The sequence below is a fragment of the Anser cygnoides genome, chromosome 1 (assembly GCF_040182565.1).
Source record: "Anser cygnoides isolate HZ-2024a breed goose chromosome 1, Taihu_goose_T2T_genome, whole genome shotgun sequence".
Taxonomy (NCBI): domain Eukaryota; kingdom Metazoa; phylum Chordata; class Aves; order Anseriformes; family Anatidae; genus Anser; species Anser cygnoides.
This window is the reverse complement of record NC_089873.1, coordinates 117,788,193-117,806,570: the sequence shown is the minus strand read 5'-3', so window position 1 is coordinate 117,806,570 and position 18,378 is coordinate 117,788,193. Positions and strand designations below refer to the sequence as shown.

General features: G+C 43.1%; 2 protein-coding genes across 4 annotated transcripts in view; one reads left to right on the top strand and one right to left on the bottom strand.

Moving 5' to 3' along the window:
• Positions 1–1,827: 1,827 nt before the first annotated feature.
• On the bottom strand, positions 1,828–9,973 carry NDUFV3 (NADH:ubiquinone oxidoreductase subunit V3). Of its 3 annotated transcripts, none has more exons than XM_048064287.2 (4): positions 9,838–9,973; positions 9,620–9,713; positions 5,424–6,301; positions 1,828–2,096 (listed from the first exon to the last, which is right to left on the bottom strand). In XM_048064287.2, exons 2-4 carry the CDS (start codon positions 9,682–9,684, stop codon positions 1,930–1,932), a joined length of 1,110 nt encoding a protein of 369 aa, XP_047920244.2. In that variant the 5' UTR covers positions 9,685–9,713; positions 9,838–9,973; the 3' UTR covers positions 1,828–1,929. The 3 variants fall into 3 exon arrangements, with proteins under 3 accessions (XP_047920244.2, XP_047920243.2, XP_047920245.1); XM_048064286.2 differs by having other exon boundaries at positions 5,424–6,380; positions 9,838–9,967; XM_048064288.2 differs by lacking the exon at positions 5,424–6,301 and having other exon boundaries at positions 9,838–9,967.
• Positions 9,953–18,378, top strand: part of WDR4 (WD repeat domain 4) — a 24,228-nt gene continuing 15,802 nt past the window's right edge. Inside the window, exons 1-5 of the mRNA XM_066979427.1 lie at positions 9,953–10,092; positions 10,995–11,057; positions 13,509–13,655; positions 15,807–15,963; positions 16,732–16,844. Coding sequence (XP_066835528.1) covers positions 9,953–10,092; positions 10,995–11,057; positions 13,509–13,655; positions 15,807–15,963; positions 16,732–16,844 — 620 coding nt within the window. The remainder of the gene's footprint in view (positions 10,093–10,994; positions 11,058–13,508; positions 13,656–15,806; positions 15,964–16,731; positions 16,845–18,378) is intronic.

Here is an 18,378-nt window from a genome sequence, read left to right as displayed (position 1 = left end):
TGATTAACTCAGTGTTTATAACACCAGCCCTCCTTAGAAATAAAAAGCACACTAGGCGACTCGGAACAGCTAACGATCACAGCTACCGCGAGCAGACTTAGCGAACACATAAGCATATTAACGGGCAGCATCGAATTTTTACTTTCACTGTTTAGATTCCCTCTGACAGCTCGCAGCCTCCTCCTGTCATCACAAAACAAACGACTAGGAATACATTTCGGCATCGGCACAGATCTAAACTACAGGGTTCACGTTACTGCACTGAGCCTCAGTTAACGACAGCACAGCAGCTTGAGTGCGGCCCTCCAGTGGGCCCTTAATAAGGGAAGTGTCAGAGAGCTCATTTTGAAGAGCCATTTCCTTATTCTTTCATCTTTTTAATGCTAACGGCTGATTTCTTTCCCTTTTACAAGTACGGCGTATGCGGTACCACTTGTGGCTCCGAGTGACTCTCTGCTCTTTATTCCTCAGCACGCGGATTTTTACATTTGCTGATTTTAAATTTCATAGTTGGAGTCAGTAATATGCTTTTTAGTTTTTACAGGACAATAAAATTGCTCGCCAGAGGTTTCTGACTCAAAATTCTAAACAGCAGATTGATGTAGGCCTCTTGATCCTTCTTACCATATTTTTGCCAAGTCTGAGTATAAAATAGCTGTTCTAGTAATTGCACCCAGGGATTTGTGCCCAATAGCCAGATAGACTGCTAAAGCTGACTCCACGTTCCCTTTGATCTCGCATATTCTGCTGCTTGAAAGAATACAGACAGGTGATGGAAAATGCTGGAGCTATTGCAAGTACAACCGCTCAAAGACCAATTAACACCAAAAAAACAAAATGAACAAAAAGCCAAAATGGAACCAAACCCACAACAGCTGGTGGTCATCAAGGCAGCTTTCCCAGAGGGCAGAAGACTGTTACTAATAGGATGGAAATACAAAATTTACTGAGACCAACTGCAACTGCTGATAACATATATTGAGAAGTGCCTCATTTCTCACATTTTCTGCAGAGCGAGAATGAAGCTGGGCAGCCATGTTAATTTTAATTGTGGAAAAAAAATAAGTGGGAACAGAAACAGTCCCACTGAACAATTAGCACGAGGAGCTGATTTTACCATTATGCTGTTTTTCCCCACGTTTAAATAACATCCAAGTGATTCTAGCCATAGAAATAAATTATTTCTCAAAGTGTAATCAGTGTAGTATAAATCATTAATAGCGGCCCCGTGAGATTCTCTTATATTTTATATAGCTTTAATTACTGCAGAACCTGGATGCCAGAACCCTCAGCAGAAGAAGAGTGTGTTCTCCCTTTACACTAACACAGGTTTTGAGATGTCTCAGCCACATTACATAAATTTACATTCATCTACTAACACACATATACTGCTGTCACAAGAGACAAATACTACTTACCCTGTTTTGAGCAAAGGATTTAAAATTCAAATCCAGACTAGATGTAACCTCTGTAAAGCCAGGAACACGTTTGTGTGCAAGGAGAACAGCTCACTGCATTATGGTGATAGTAATACCTGCTAAAATCATGGCACATACTGAACAGACACATCCACACAAGCCATTACTTTCCTTGACACAGTGCTGAAAGAATGGTCAATAACAAAAATTTGGAGACACTGAAAATTCAAGACAGTTTTCCATTTTTTTTTTTTATAAACATATATGTATGTATGAATATTTACATACACACTGAGGGGTAAAAAAGCTATTTTTATTCACTGATGATTCACTGATCTGTTGCTTGATCATAAAAATCAAGGAGTGAGGGACTCCAAGAGCCAAGAAGAACTGTTCAAAAGCACACACATAAGTTATCATATGTTTATTGATTTATAATAGATTATACATCAGAGCTAAGTAGAAGAATTTTTATCATATAATCTGCATATTTGTTTTAAATGTGGTTCTTTCAGTGCCTTGGTGATGGTCTCCCAGAAGATGGCTGCGGCTGCCTGAATTTTGAGAGAACCACAACAGAATCAACGAAGGTGTATATATTATACTCATGATGCTGGAGGTTCTTGTAGGTAGAATTATCAAATTCTTCAGGAGCAGGCTGAGCAGCTGCTGCAGGCTCTGTGAAAACAAATAGTAACTGGTGACTATAAAGATGCTACTACAGAGGGCAATATCCTTAATTGCTGAGCCAACCTTCATATATTTTCAGATCCCACATTCAGGCAATATTAAAAAAAAAAAAGTCAGCAACAATAACAAAGGGATAAGTTTAGGATCACACAAGGTACCAGCAGAACTCCGTAAAGAAGCACAGTAGTATGCAGCAGGGGAATGGGAAACGGTACAAGTCATCTAATACAGCACAGGTTTTCAAACTCAAACTACCACCTAATGCTGGGGGAGGACTGGGCAGAACACTCATTTACATTTTGAAGACATATGTCTGCACTTCCTGGTTCTTTCACAGTTGCCTTGGTTTTCACTTCAGCCAGAACAGCAGGTGACATTCTTAGCAAGCCAGAAGAGGCAAAGAAGCAGCAGCAATGATATATCATGTCAGACCATGAGATACAGCTATTAGAACTATTTTGCAGATTGATTTTTTTTTCCATGGGGAAAAGTGACGGAGTTATTATGATCTTCACAGTTTAATTCCACATGTGGTTATACTGAACAATAATAGATCAAGAGCCTTTGATGTACATTTTCTTTCTTTGAGAAAGAATTAATTGCAATAGAATCTTCTAAACCTTGTAATCAGCTCTTCCTCCTAGGAGTAATCTAATAAAACTATTCAGAACTCCTTACTTCACATTAAAACCAACATTAATTCTTACACTTCTAGAATATTATGCAAATATAGGCAGTACTATTTACATAAAAGGTTCCTGTTATGGGCTGATTTTACAACCAAGGAAATTGCAAGAAATAAAGCTTTATTCCCAATATTAATTTATTCTCATACTCCCAGAGTTTTAACAATAGGAAAGACATACGCATAATCTAGTGAAAAGCTTCCTTGTTTAAATTTGCATGTAGTGGCTTATGTTAGCTCGCATTAAGCTCCTTTTTGTAATGCTACACCCTACAATAAAAACGCAAGAACTCAGGCAACCGAACACCAGAATTTCCCTTTAATTATGACACAATTATTGCAATGTAAAATGCTATCAGTTTAAGAGCGTGTATGCTTAAAATTCAGCAAGGCTTGCTTATAAATTGGCACGTAGTAAGCCCCGGTTTCAGCAAAACAACGCACAGCCTATGAAAGGAAACACCCCGAGCCTACTGCTCTGTTCCTACTGAGGCGGCTCACAGGAGACACCGCTACACGTACAAAAGCCAGATGATGCGGTCTTGGCTGCAAATAGCCCCAAGAACAAGCAGGCGTAGGCAAGCGTACATCCAACCTGCAAGAGACAGTTGTTCCAAATTAAGAGACAGATGCTCAGGAAGAAAAGCAGATGGAGTCTCATTTTTCCTGCCCAAATACACTGTACTTGGCTTCTCAAAGGAGAAATTTATCCCTGAGATCATCCTCCCCACACTTCAGACTTCTTGTGTGCTTTCTCTCTTAAAGAGCAAGGATTTCACAGGATGTTCTTCCAAAATGAATCAGAGATGTATTTCTGAGTTACCACGCTGCTATTTTGCTACTTCTTTAGCAGTTCAAGTCAGCAGTTTTTGCTGACTGCTTGGTATGCCTGCTCTACAAAGCGGATGACATCACCTGAACATCTAGGTCTGTAATGAGAAAAATTGCTTTTACATCTTCAGTACGCTTGCTGCAGAGTTTGCAGATGAGTGAAAGAGCACAGAAGTACAGACCACAGAAGGTATCATTAACTGTGAACATTAAACGTGGGAAAGCAGTAGCTGTTTTCAAAGAAGGCCTCAAAAGGGAGAACAAGATACCCTGAAGACAGCAGTGATGCCACTGAACAGCACAGCTAGGTTGCACTCTCTGCTGTCCGCTGACACCCAGAGGTGTTTCACCCGCAGTAAAGGAGTGTGGACCCACCTCTACCAACCTCCACAGCCCTACCACCTCCACAGAGCAAGAGGACCTCGAAGGCACAAGTGCTTCTTCCAGCATAACCAGGTCTACCACAACGTTTTTGCTGCTGGTGTGGCTGTGTGTCTGAGACGTGGTTATTTTATAGGTCTGCAGGGCAAGTTTGCCACGTGGGCTTAATCTTATTCTGGATTTACAGCACCAGAGTAGGGAAGGCTGTTTCGTACAGCTACAGAGTGCCATAATCTTCACCTTGAATCATTAGCACATTTCGAGACCAAGTCCTCCTTCTCCTACTCGTATTCAAGTCTCTCCATGCCTCTTGTACTGTGCCCAAAACTGGACCCAGCACCCTGGTGTGGTTGCACCAGTGCTGAGCAGAAGGGAGGATCACCTCTCTCCACCTGCTGGCGGCACTCCTAATGCAGCCCAGGACACCACCGGTCGTCTTTGCTGCCAGGGCACGCTGCTGGTTCCACCTGCTGTCCACTGAGACCCCGGGGCCTCTTCTGCAAGGACATCGCTTCAAGGATGTTATCCTCAGGGCTTTACAGTGACGCTGCTTTTGTTTCAAACAGGCATTTCTGTTAATTTGAAGAACCAACCAGAAGAGTGGTCTTAAGAATGGTACGCTACCTAAGTTGGATGTCAAACGTGGGAAGTCATAAAAGATCAGGACAGAGGGGCATTTACTACTGAAATATGCAGAGCAAGATCAGCAGGAAAGTCAACAGGACTGGTGGCAACTAAGAATGGTTTATTATGGGGGTGCAGCTAGGGAGACCGTTATATGGTGCACGATGCTTTCTTCCTGAAACAAGTCACTGTCTCCTGTTTAACTCACAACAAAACCTGGGTTATGTTGTCAGCTCTACGCTACTGCAGCGTGACTCTCTTAAAAGCTACCAATCTCAGAATCTACATCTGCTTCTGGCATTACATTATGATTTCTCGAAGTCTCCTGAAATCTGAAGCACTGCAAGAGTTTGGGAAAGAACAGGGAGGAAGGAGAGGGGGAGGGAGAGCAGGATTTAAACAAAAATCAGATGACACCAAATTTAGCTCAGGAAAAAAGCAGCTACCAAATCCTTCTGAGGAAAAAAAAAAAGAAAAGAAAAGCGAAAGCAAGCTTTGTCATATAAACCCCATGATTTTGTTCATAATCTCGTTTTCATATTATAAATAACAACTGGCTTATAAAACTGTAATTACAGTGAAGACTGCTTCCTTGCACAATATAAGTGCAAACTGAGCGTTATGAAGCTCTTATAACAATTAGTAATGAATTTCTCTTCCAGAAAGTCACTGCTACACCATTAGCTTCAATATAGAGATCAAAGAATCACAAACAGAGAAGATTTGGAAACTATTTAAAAAAATACACCCTAGCCCAGAAGAATCAATACAGTTCAAACAATTTAAAGGTGTACCCTCTATCGTGCTGCTTTCTCCAGCTTGGTCACCTGCTTCCTGAACGGTCTCCTCCTTTGTACCCATCACCAACACCGCGCTTTCAGAAGTCTCCTCTTCTTGTTTAGAAGTTACTTCTACTGCTTCTGACTCCCGTGCCTCCTTTACCCTTTTTGCTTCCCCTCTGGACACCAGGTTTTGCTTTTCGTCTTCCTGAGCCACTGACGGAGCTTTCAGCTGAGTAGTCGCTACCTGGCTTCCAGTGGCCTTTTCCTTCAAATCGGATTTAATAGTGGTGTCTGTCAGGGCTTGGTTTTCATCCAAGTGTGGTTCTAAGGCCAGCTTCTGCTGATCTGCTTCTTTCGGAGCTGATTTTATGTTGGGGTCCCTTGCTTTGGATTTTGATGTTTTATGACCGACTGGTGCTTTAGAAAACATCACCTGCTTGATGGTAGATACATCAGGTTCTGTTTTGCTTGGCTTCTTCTTAGCTACAGATTCTTTGTGGCGTTTCTGGGGCAAGTTATCCTTTGGTAGCTTTGATGCATTTATTGTTACTTTCTCAGAAATGTTGGGATCTCGTCTAGGAAACTCCACTCTGGTTTTAATGGCAGCTTCTGAATCATCATCATCATTTTCTTCTTCAGAATCTGAGCTAGAATCTGAATCCGAGCTGGATGAAGATGAGCTTTCTTCTTCAGCTAATTCTTTCCTTATGCCTCCTCCTGTTGCAGCTGTAGTGTGTTTTTCCTCCTCAATGGAAGAAACAATTACACGCTGAGGAAATGCGACCACGGTTTTTCTTGACATCATCATTCTCAGATCTTCATCAGAAGGTTTTGAAGCTTCCTTGAGATTAGTACTAGATATTGTCTCACCTTCATTTGGAGATTCTGAGCTAGAAGACAACATTTTAGGAAATTCAACTGTTGCCTTCGTGGCTAGCAGCTTGGTGCTTCCCTGAGGTGTCATTACATCTAGGAAATGGCATAAAGAGGGTTATCATCGTTATACCTGACATCCCTGTTAATTAACGATCTTAGTCATATAATTTTAACTTTCTGACATGATGTGGTAAAAAAGCAAATTGAAAGAAGTTATTATACTAAATATAGGCATTACGAAGCAGAAAGGTTGAAGACATTTTAAGTTAAAGACAACAGAGCTCTAGTTAGCACTGAACAGTTTCTGCAGCTGTGATTGCTGGAACTCATGAAATAACACCTTTTGCTCCTTGCTTTGTCAGACTCCTTACAAGAGCTGTTCTTCTCTGTGCTTCAACTCTGCATCAGTGGAAATGGTTTACAGACACCTTCTTACCTCAGATGAGCATTAAGATAGCTTGTTAGCTGAGCTCTTCAAATATGTTGTTACAGAGATAATATTTGCCTATGAAGAGGCCAGCAGAGCAGAAGACACAGTGAACAGACACAGCAATAGCCAGCCTTTTGCAATAGTTATCTTTTAAGCAGTAGGGAGGGATGACTCCCAGGGGACTAGTACCAGAGTAAGAGATACCTGAGGCCATACATGGAAGTATTACTTGCTGATGGGTCCATGTGACCTACCAACTGAATTGCATCTAACACAGTTTAACTCAATTTCCCCAAGAGTCCATCTCCTCCAGTCTTCACTATCTCCACTTCTTATTTTTAGTTTGAGACCTCTTCCTAAAGAAGTGTTAGAAGACTTCCTGGTGCTTCACGGTAGCCTGTCTTTATTTCTTCTCCCTCACAGACACCTTCATTAAGCTGAGTTCTCCAGACAAGGAGCAAACAGTTGAAGAGGAGCAACAACTTTCAGGCCCTCACACAGGGTATCAAATACCTCTTGGAAGTCCATGCCAGTGATGTCCTTGAGAGGCTGATCAACAACATGTACTGTTGTTGTTAGAAAAAACAGGAGGACCAAAAGGTCTGGGAGTATATTAAGAAGCCACACCACCACGGAAATTTGCTGCAGCAAAGCTGATTCCATAAGGAGTTGCACCATTTCCAACCTGCAGTGTAATTCAGCAGATTTCCAGTCTATTGTGCAGATATATCTGCAGTTTGGAAGTCCAGACCTACTTTGCAGGACCATAAGTTAGATGCAGTTTTCCCCCTTACTAGCATTTTACAGTAATACCTTGTATGACCTAAGGCGATACCGTAAGTAGCACTGAATAGAAGCAAGTCTTTAGCAATGTCGAACTGAAAACATCACAGAAGAGACAGATACGTGGAATTAGAAGCAAAGTATTTAACAAAGAAATACAGAACTCTTAACATAAATTCAAATACAAAAGCAAAAAAAAAATAGTTCTATAGTATTACTGTACAGGTAATACTTTTGAAGAATTTTCAGACACATACTTCTCTCTGCCAGACTAAAGGTGCAGGGTGGGGAGGGGGGCTGAGGGGAGCAGGAGGATGGGCAGTTGCCTTTGGTGGAAGCCTGCCTGCCTGCAGACTGATGCAGCCAAACACAGAAGCCTGTATAAATTAATACTTCAGAAAGCGTCACTCCAGGCTGAAAAGTTCTTTGAAGAACTGCACAGGAAGAACACAAGAATGCCCAAAGGGAAGACAGACAAGCAAAACCTGTGCAAAAGCTGAAGAAGAAGTGTTAATACTATGACATCCTAAGAAATCAAGGAGGCAGACAGCATTCAAACTGAGCATTAAGAGGAAGTAACAGTAATGTTTGGAAATGTTGAAAAGACACATTTCCACTCATAAGCATCAAGTGCAATACAATCAGTACTGACACTTTAATTAGGGTATTTCAAACTTTGTATTACCTGATTTGTATGTGGCTATTGCTAAACTCTGTCAGAAGAACGCACACAAAATGAGAACATTATCCCCAGATGAAACTTGGAACAGGGTTGTATCGTTAGTATTGTTAATGGAACATGTTTAAAACACATTCACACTCAGAAAGGGGGCATCCAGAACTTACAGGTCAACTCCCCATCACTGACTTCATTAGGAAACGTGACCATTTTCTCTAAGCAAAGAAAATGTGTGTAGCTTGCTCCAGATAGAACCTGAAAGAGGCAGCTGCATCCTATACATCTTGACTAAACATAATCATTTGCAGGGAAAGCAGCTGGCTGAAAGAGGTAGAATAATAGGTCTCCTGGCACCTTCTGAAATCAGAGAGCTGCAGGACAATGAATTTAGAAACTGCTGTTATAAGTAAAGAGCAAATACGCTTAAAGTAATGCATAAAATAAGTTACAGTAAGAAACAATTTGTTATTCAGACAGGCCTATATCAATCTATGCAGAAAAGGCTTTCTCAATCCAAGCTTTTATTTGCCTTGGTATTTAAGAGGCAAACATTAAAAGCCAGAAGTCTGCATTCAGCTACTCTTTCAGTCAGCTTTTCAATAGCTGTCAACAAGTCTGATTATTCCCACATACGGTTCCCTGAAATTCTGCTGTTAGAGCACCTAGATCTCTAGTTTGGGATGAAAATCCTACTCATTGAACCGATTAGCCTCTATGTACTTCCAAACAGCATTTTGCACATGTTATCCTTTCTTTGAAATCTGTATTTGTATGTTGGCTTTGGTCTGGACAGAAGTGGTTCAAATACTCCTGAACACTGAATGCACTTTGGCATCCAAAGCCAGGTCTATGTCTTACCTGGCCTGCAAACCTACGGGGTAAGAAGCATTGGAATTAAATTGAACACAACTGGATCAGGGTACTTTTCTGCAACCTGGAGCAGATACCCATGCCTTGGGAGTTTTTCTCTCTTCCAGCAAAGTGCACTGCCTTTTGAACCACATAATCCAAGCACTTCAAAAGGCAAAGGGGAATGTCTGAAGTTCAAAACCACACCTCAATTTAAAAAAAGAAAAAGAAAAAGAAGTATGCTGCTACACTCATTTCCATCAAGCTTCTGGCACCTTGCAAAGCTTGTCTATGTTAGGACAAACATAACAATAACTCTTCAAGCCTGGTCAAGCATGACAACAGCTAACATGTTAAGGGGACGGTAACCAGGAAGGGCTGCGAGAGTTCCTAAGCTCTTGCTGCCTATTTAGGGTTATTTATCTATAACCCAAGGTCCTTGCACTTCCAGCGGGGACAGCCCCAGAGGCAGCTAACCGTGCAAGCCCCAGCGGGCAGGCAGATCCCCCTGAGCCCGCAGGGGCCCGGCGGAGGGCTGCCTTGCGGTTTTAAGGCCGGGACGAGGGTCTGGGGCCGCGGGTGGTGTCTTACTGGTGTCCGCCGGCGTCCCGGAGCCCGCCGGCCGGGTGCACAGCGCCGCCGAGGAAGGCGCCCATCGGGGCGTCGGGGGGTCCAGCCGCAGCGCCTGCAAAACAGCGGCCAGCACAGCGCTCACCCCGGGGCCGGCGGAGAGCCCCGGGGGGTTAGGAAGGGGACGGGGAAAAACGGGCCGGCCCCGGGGGCTCCGCCACCGCCTCCCCGGCACTCACCTGGCGGGCGGCCGCCCGTCCGCAGCGCAGCAGCGAGGGGGCCGCCATCTTGCGGAGCGCCCTCTGCCCGCCCGGCTGGGCGTCATCGCCCCGCGCCCGCCCGCACCTGGCGGCCATGGCGGGCGGCGGCCGAGATGGCGGCGGGGCAAGGCGGGGAGCCGGCACCGGGCCCGGCCCGGCCGTGGCGCTCCGCGGGCCGCTGATGGCCGCCGCGGGGGGCAGCCGGCTGCTGGCGGCGCGGTACCGGGAGCACGGGTCGGTGCCCGCAGCGGTGGTGGGGTGCTCGCGTGGGGTGGTGTGCGTGGGGAGCACGGGGAGCCACGGGTGCAAACTAAGAGGGTAGGTGTGGGTTAGATATTAGGAGGAAATTCTTCTCTGTGAGGGCAGTGAGGCCCTGGCACAGGCTGCCCAGAGAAGCTGTGGGCGCCCCATCCCTGGAGGCGCTCAAGGCCAGGCTGGATGGGGCTTTGGGCAGCCCGGTCTGGTGGGAGGTGTCCCTGCCCATGGCAGGGGATCGGATCCAGGTGGTCCTTAAGGTCCTTTCCAACCTGAGCTACTCTATGATGTCGTACGGAATGTTTTCCTGGGTGCGAGGGCCTTCGTTCTGGGGCTATTCAGCTGGCAGCTGGGGTGAGATGGTAGAAGTGTGCAGGAGGCTCTCTGTGTTTGCTTGTGCCTGCTGGTCAGTTCCTGTAGGGATTCCTGCACCCTTTTAGACGTTTCATGTATTCATTCTCAACTACGGAAATAACATCTTTAAGCTTTTATCCCTTAAAATTGTTTGTTTGTTTGTTTTTGGCATGATCAGGCAGCCATCAGATGTGTGTCCCCTGTACATAGACATCTGGATAAATGCTAGTGGCAAATACGTATGACCTCACAAAGTATGCGCAACTTATTCTGAAAGAAAAGGGTTACTTTGCCAAAAGGTGATAATTTCTTCTTGCCGTGTGTGTACAATGCAAAGTTTCAAACTTCCTCCGCTCTTTTAGCACTTGGGAAGCACATTTGATGGAGTTAGTTCCTTGAGGTAGGGGTCGGTTGGGCATATAACTATAAAATACTAAAAGGTTCCAAAACAGTTGACACTCCTAATGGTTAAACTCAGGTTTGTTTAAGTTCCAGTGATTTTAGTCTCTTGGTTTTTTTATTTGCAGGGATGATAATCTCTTCGTGTATGATTGCACCAATGTGGAAAAGAAGGCCTTAGAAAACAAACGGTGAGAAAATAAGTGTAAATGATCTGGTGTTTTCCTAGATGGTGCATCTGTTCCTGAGGTTATGTTGCAGTGAAGATAATAAAACAAAGCCGTGGGATGACTCCTTGAACAAGTGATGGCCGGGTGGTCTTTGCTATCCCTGATGGATGTACATAGATACACATATTTGTGGTTTAATTCAAGAGGGGAGACTGTATACATGTTCATTTTTGTTTTAGAGAAACACCAATAGTGTAGTCAATGATTTTGTGTGACTTTTGTTAGTCAAGACAATGCTTACAATGCTGCATCTTTTGTTAGACCATCTAAGGTAGGAAAAAAAGAAACAAAAACAGTACACAATCTTCCTTCAAGTCTGTTCTCTAGGTCATAAGGTTTCAAAAAATGAAGAGGTCTTTTTCTTAGTTTAAATCCAACCCCTGGACATTGTTAGTCCCCTAGGCAGTTTTCTTGTTTTTTGCTAAACTTGTATCAAGATCTGGTGGGGTGAACCCTAACACTTTTTAAAGCAGAGAATGATGTAGGCTTAGAACTTGAAACAGTTTCCTTCTTCGTAGCCTTTTTCTTTCCCACCATGGAGAAGAAAGAAACATAAAACTTGCGTCCCAATTACAAAAAGCCATTAAATATTTCAAGAACGCTGGAACTATTAAAAAGTTACTGTCTGTAAACATCCACTTTGCTTGAATTCTGTGTTCTGAAGAATTTTCATGGGTTGATGGAACCTGATGTGGTGGACTGTGTACTGTCCAGAGATAAGCAATCTGGAAAGCAGGATTTCTGTCTTAATTTGGATTCAGCAAAGTGCTGTGTCTTGTCTGTACTAATTAGTATGAGCAGAGGGCAAGTCCTCACATGGTGATACTGGTTCCAAGTGTAGTCACTGTTGCTGTCGGGTCCATGCGCTGTCCTGTATTGCAAAGTGGAGACATCTTTGAAAGGATGTAGGTATAAATGTAGTCCTGGATGCTTACATTCCATCCTCTTTAGTTTAGAAGAATGGTTTATCATACTTGTAGCAGCTTTTATTTACGTTATAAAACTGTGTAGGGAGGCTGTACTGTTTAAAACACTAGCTAATTGTTTTCAGCTGGTGCGCATATTGTGTGGTGTTCAGTAGTGATACCAAACCTGGAAGGAGCAACAGATGTGCTTAAGGGAGGGCTCTTCTTATGAGGGATCTCAGCACCTTGGGAAACAGGCTGTCAGGAACCTCATAAGGTTTAGCAAAGGCAAATGCAAAATTGTGTACCTGGGCTGGACTAACCCCAGGCAGGGGAGCAAGATAAGGGTTGACGGGGCAGAAAGCAGTTTTGCAGAAGAGGATTTGTGGGGTCTGATGGTCGCCAAGTTGGACATAAGTTGTCAGCATGCTATGGCAGCAAAGGGAGCCAACTGCACACCAGGCTGTTCTAGGAGCAGTGCACCTTGTGAGGCCACTGGAAATCATTCTTCTTGTCTCTGTCATGTCCAGTGTTGGGCCCTGGGGAATAAGATAGGCATGGATGAGCTGGAGCTAGTCCAGCAGCGGGCCACCAAGATAGTTGGGGCCTGAAGCATGTGGTGTGTGAGGACAGGCTGAGAGAACGGGTCTTGTTCAACCTGGAGAAGAAAATGCTAAGGGGAAAGTTTGTTGCTGTCTATAGCAGTGGAGCAGAGGATATAAAGAAGACAGATAAGGTTGTTGTATCTGCGCAGAAGGTCAGGATGAGACCTATGAGGAAAGCTTTTTCAACATGGGAGTACTTAAATGTGTTAACACGATACAGAGAGGTTGTAGAGTCTCCGTTCTTAGAGATGGTTGAGATTTGACTGCATGGGACCTGAGCAACCTGCTCTAATTTGACCTAATGGCAGTAGAGGGTTGGATTAGATTGTCTCTGGAGATCTCTTTTGTGTTATTTGTGTGAAGTTGTGCCTCTGTGAGTCATCTTGTAAAATCTTAGTTATGGCTTCCAAAAGTTGTTTTTTCTTCCTATTAGCTTCAGTAAGTTGTAAATTAGGCTGTCATGTATCTGTTGGCATTGGAACAGAAGTGGAGGTGGAACGCATCCCTGGAGGTGTTCAGGGCCAGGTTGGATGGGGCTTGGTCAAACTGATCTAGTGGGTATCATCCCTGCTCATGGCAGGGGGTTGGAACTGGGTATCTTTAAGGTTCCTTCCAACCCAAGCCATTCTAAGATTCTGTGAAGCACAGCTTTTTTTAAAAAAAAACAAAACAAAAAACAGACAAAAAACCTTACTGCTGGCCTCTAAGGTGCGAACACAATCCCTATACCTTTGCATTAATGTTCAAGTTGGCTTAACATTTTAAGCTCAAATACAACTTTTAGCATTGTACTTTGCTCTTCATATTCCTTCTTGCTGGTGGTGTAAGAAAAACCTTTTCTGAAGGATTTCAGTAACCGTGTTTCAGGTTGTGAACTCGTTTTCTCCCCTTCTCTCTATTAGACAGGATGGACAACCAACAGATAAAGGAAGCGATGACATCCTAGCTTTTGCCTTCTCTTCATCAGGAGATTATTTTGTCTTGACGGATGACAACAAACGTTTGATTCTGTTTCGTACTAAGCCTTCCTGGGAATGTATTAGCATCAGGTAAGGAAGCAGAATGTTGCTTGTCTCTTCATAATGGGGCTATGGCTAATTAAATTAGAACTATGAAATAGCAGTACTTGGGGTGCACGAATTTGCTATTGATAAGCTTCCTTCCCCCCCACCCTTTGTATTTAAGCATGTTTAATGATCTTGGGAGTTTATATTGTTGGCCGGGAAAAGGATAATCTGTTGTTTATTCCAGAAGACAGCATTTGCATCTTTAAGAATTGAAACTTTACTCGCTCCTAGTGAATGCTGTGGTTGAGTCTTTAAGAGTGATACTGAGCAGTTCAGTGAATGCACTGTCTGGTTCTGTTGATTTGGAGCAGAAGACATTTTAGGGAGTTTGTGAACTCAGAAGCATATTTTTAGAGCTACTGCAAACTTTTCCTTCTGTAAGTGTAGTTCTCTTGAGAAAACTCTGTGGCTGTCCACCAGAGGTCCTCCAGTTACAAGTTTTTCATTGCTGCTTGTAATGATCCTCTGTTTAAAAAAAAAAAAAAAAAAAAGAAGGACCATGACATGAAGGAGTTCCTGAGAAGGTAAGTCAGCATGTGAGGTCTCTGCTTCTGGTGATCTTGATGAAAGCAAGGCCCTGGCTGCAATATAAAATGGGGTCTTACTCAGGTTGGTTGTGTGTGTAGGGTACATGACAGACCTTCGGTGGCTTAACCAGTGTTGTAGTGAGTAATCGCTGGCAAAACCAGAAGTGACAAGTTCTGTTCACTGTTCATTCTCTTCCCTGCTGCCTTGCCCTGTTATTCCTGCCTGTAAGATGCCATTGGATAATTGTTTGACATTTTTATTTTCTGCTGGAGAGTCAACTAGAATCACAGATGGATTTTTTGGGAGCGTTGCTACCTCCTGTTAGGAAACTGGGAATGCAGGAAAAAGGGTCTCTTTGTGGGGAAAAAAAAGAATGCCAAAATCGACCTATGTAACTTGTGGTAATTTTATGGCAAGCTGTATTAAAGGTTTCTCGCAGTGCTAGCTCTCCTAATAAGCTTGTTTCAGACAAGGGGAACTTTTGGATCTGTCTGTAAGGTCAAAGGCAGTACAGCTAAACTCGGAATTAGACTTCTTGTTAGTAAGGTATTCTATTTTGACACTGTGCTGCCTGAGCCTGCAATGTGTTAGCAGGCATTCGTGTCCTATACGTTTTCCCATTATTATGGTACTTCTTTACACAGTCACTAAAAATATTGGAATTTATATCTGTCTACCTGAAGTGCAGTTTGTTGTTCTTTTGCCTCCAGAGGTCACTAAATTTCACAGTAGGTGAATAGAAATGGCCATTCTCTATGATCCCCATAATTGGCAGTCATATATCAATGCTTTCAGGACATGGAGAGGTTTGGAAAAGAGGTGTTTTGAAAATGAAAGAATAATACTAATAACAACAGCTGTTAATTTGCAGAAACTTTCTTGAGAGTAATTGTGATTAAACATATTATAAAGCTTGTTTTCTGACCTGTGTGGTCCTTAAATTTATCTGAAAAGCTGTTAGAAAAACATTGCCTGCTACACTACTACTGGAACAATAAAATGCTGGATGATGATGTGGGAAAGTCAAAGTTCCAGTTCAGGGAGAAGACACCCTGAGACTATCTCTCTGACTGTGTGATTGCATGTGAGGAGGCAGAGTCTGTAAAGCTCCCAGAGGACTTTGTTTTATAGTACAAAGTGGCAGCTGGAGCCTCGCTGCAGTTTTTACCTGTGTTGCTGCAAAATAGTTGTACTAGGAGACCTCCTACTTGGCTTTCTCTTTTCCACGTGCTTAGGTTGTATTTTTATTAGAGAAAACACAAGAAAGTCTACCAGGCTTTCTTTAAAGCACTGGCAGGCTGCCTAGTCAAATGCTTCACTGAGAAAGTAGCAAGCAAAATGCAAACAAGCAGCTTTAATGCTTCACCTTTTTTCTCCCACCTTTCAGCTGTTTTCTGTTGTATAGTTCATTGATCGAAGAAGTCTCAAAAGTGCTGTTTGCCTCTGCATACCGTACTGTAACATTATTCTCATTGCTGCTGTTTTAAGGATGTGGCATCTGATAGGTTTTTGTCTAGTCTGTCTCAATCTGTTTAGCTGGGTCTGAATCCAAACCTGCTGAAGTTCCCATGCAGAACTGTTCAAACCGTGCCATTTTTCTTTCAGGTCTGTGAATCGGAGATGCACGTCCCTCGTTATTACAGCTGCTGAGGATAAAATCCTGGTTGCAGACAAATCTGGTGATGTCTATTCTTACTCAATAACAGAGCCACAAGCAGAAGGCAAACTTGAACTGGGGCACTTGTCTATGCTACTGGATGTGGTAAGCGTGTACCTCCATGTAGTTGCTGTACAAACCTGCATTGCATTCCCAGTTAGAGTAGAATAGTTCAGTTGGAAGGGACTTAAAAAAAATAAATAAATCAAGTCCAGCTACCTGACCACTTCAGGGCTAAAACTTGCATTCAAGTTCTTTCATTGCTGCTTTGTCCCAACTTTGGGTGGTGGTGTGGTTTTTGTTTGTTTGTTTTTGTTGTTTTTTTTCTTCTTCAAGAGTTTCTACTTCCTTTAGGTATAAATGACATACATGGTTTGGATTTCTTCTTGATGAGTTTGTGTCTGGATGCTAATTTTTGGAAAGGAAGCAAGCATATGGGTTGTCTATTCTGGGAGTGTGACTGTTCAAAAATTCTTGGTGTTACAGCCACAGAACACTTGGAGATGGAGTGCATATGGGAATTCACCCAGACTGTCATGTCAGTCTAGCTCTTCAATGTGATAACTTCCTAACTTTTGAAGATCCAGTGGGACTTCTGCTGTAGTGCTGGAGCTCAGAGGCTTTCACGGGACTCACTAGTCTGTGCTGCTTGTCTTAGCGAGCAAGAAAGTTGCTGTCATTAGACTTATGCTCTCTTGATGTCATCAAGATTTATGCTTCTGTTGTAGGTGGAAATGTATGGCTTAACGCTTGCACCTGCAATTCAGAGTCAAGAAAAACAGATAATCTACTGCTTCTCTCTTCTGGTTAGGAAAAAGTGTGTTTAAACAAACGTTGAACTGCTGGGTACTAAAACTCTCCTTTTACCAACAGGCACTGAGCCCTGACGACCGCTATATCTTAACTGCGGATAGAGATGAGAAGATCAGAGTGAGTTTGACTAAAGCTCCTTATAACATTGTATCCTACTGCTTGGGACACAAAGAGTAAGTTCACTGTGTGCAGTTTGTCAGTGTGCCTCAATAGATTAAGTGCCCAAATCATATCAAACATCAGGTCTGCGTTACAAAGACTCCAGAGCCTGAGGGTTGTTAGCTCAAGGCGGTCTTAGTCATAACAAGTGAGAAGCTTTGTGATTTGAACAGCCACTAATCTAATGGCAACTTGATGCAGAGTGCAGAGATCAGAGTTGGAGTGAAGAAATCCAAACAAATAACAACAGCACTCTTCCTGTCTGGACATCAGACTACAGTGAGCTAGGGGCTATAAAATGGTTCCATAAAATAAATTCCAGGAATCACGCTTTTTAACGTAGTTTTCTAGTCTTTCTAGCAGCTGAGAAAAGGAGCGTGGTGTTTTTCTTGAGACTGTTCTGTTTGTTGCTGTGGGCAAGAACATTTCTACATATAGAAGGATATATAGAAGATATCATAGGGGATATTACTGTAAAACTTCATGTTGCCGTGGTGTCTAATAAAATACGGAGTTGCCTCTGTACAAAAGAAAAAAAAATCAGAAAGGATGCTCTTTCCCTTCCCTTCCTTTCTTCTTCCTCCTGAAGTGAAGGTCCTTTTAGTTACAGCGGTTTAGTTTGGTTTAGAAAAGGGGAAGGTGGCAAGGCAACCTGCTACCTACACTGACATGATTCGGGTGCGCTCTGACCTGCTAGGAGACCGATAGGGGGTGTCCGCTAGCTGGTATGTCATTACTAGCCTACAGGAGGGACTGTGCTTTCCCTTTTCTTCTCAGTAGCTCTCCCATGAAGAAGATGGCAAATAGACTTAAAAAGGCCCTCTACATTTTACTTCTTAAAATGTTTGTCAGTTGCGCTATTTTCAAAGTCTCTTGAGTTTGCCTTCCTTCTCTATATAGTTTTGTGGGCTTTTGAAGTTTTTTTTGTTGTTGAGGGGTCGTGCAGTATTTTTGTCTTGTCCATTGCTAAATTTTGAAGTCCACAGCAACGGGGAAGCAAAGAAGACATGGCCCTGCATAGGGCACAGAACACATTTAATTCTCCTTGTCTGGCTGCTGACTTACTTGGGGATAACAGCACCCTTCCAGGCATGTTCTTCCATTAGATGATGCAACATGGTGTGGTCAACTTGCTATACCAGGAACAAGAGCTAGACAGTGTGACTGGGGAACTTGAGATATGGGTAACAACCTGTCTTAACTTACCCAGCAAGGTGTTTTAGTAGAGCACTTTGGACACAGACTAACTTGGGTTACCAGTCTGATTTTAATAGCACCATTTGGTAGTCTGACCTGGGTAGACCTGGCATAATATAAAAGCAACAGACTGCTCATGTTAAAGGTCTAAGTAGTCTTTGATCAGGTAGGTTTCTATAGCATATTTATGCAGCCATGTCTGATCTTTCCACCTACTACGTACACAGTTGTACTTTGTAATGAATAGGACTTGATACCCAGAAGGACGTTTTTATACTGGGACTGTCGTGTCCATGCAGGGAGTTCATCAGTGGCCCCACAGTGGAAAGGCACTTGGCGTAAATTGCTTGA

What these genes read in the sequence shown, in the direction of transcription:
- NDUFV3 (XM_048064286.2), bottom strand. Translation starts at nt 9,954, where the DNA reads ATGGCCGCCAGGTGCGGGCGGGCGCGGGGCGATGACGCCCAGCCGGGC. An exon ending in GACGGGCGGCCGCCCGCCAG is followed by an intron (nt 9,714 to 9,837) that starts GTGAGTGCCGGG and finishes GCTGTTTTGCAG; the next exon opens with GCGCTGCGGCTGGACCCCCC. An exon ending in AGAAAGCAGCACGATAGAGG is followed by an intron (nt 2,097 to 5,423) that starts GTACACCTTTAA and finishes TTGTTTTCACAG; the next exon opens with AGCCTGCAGCAGCTGCTCAG.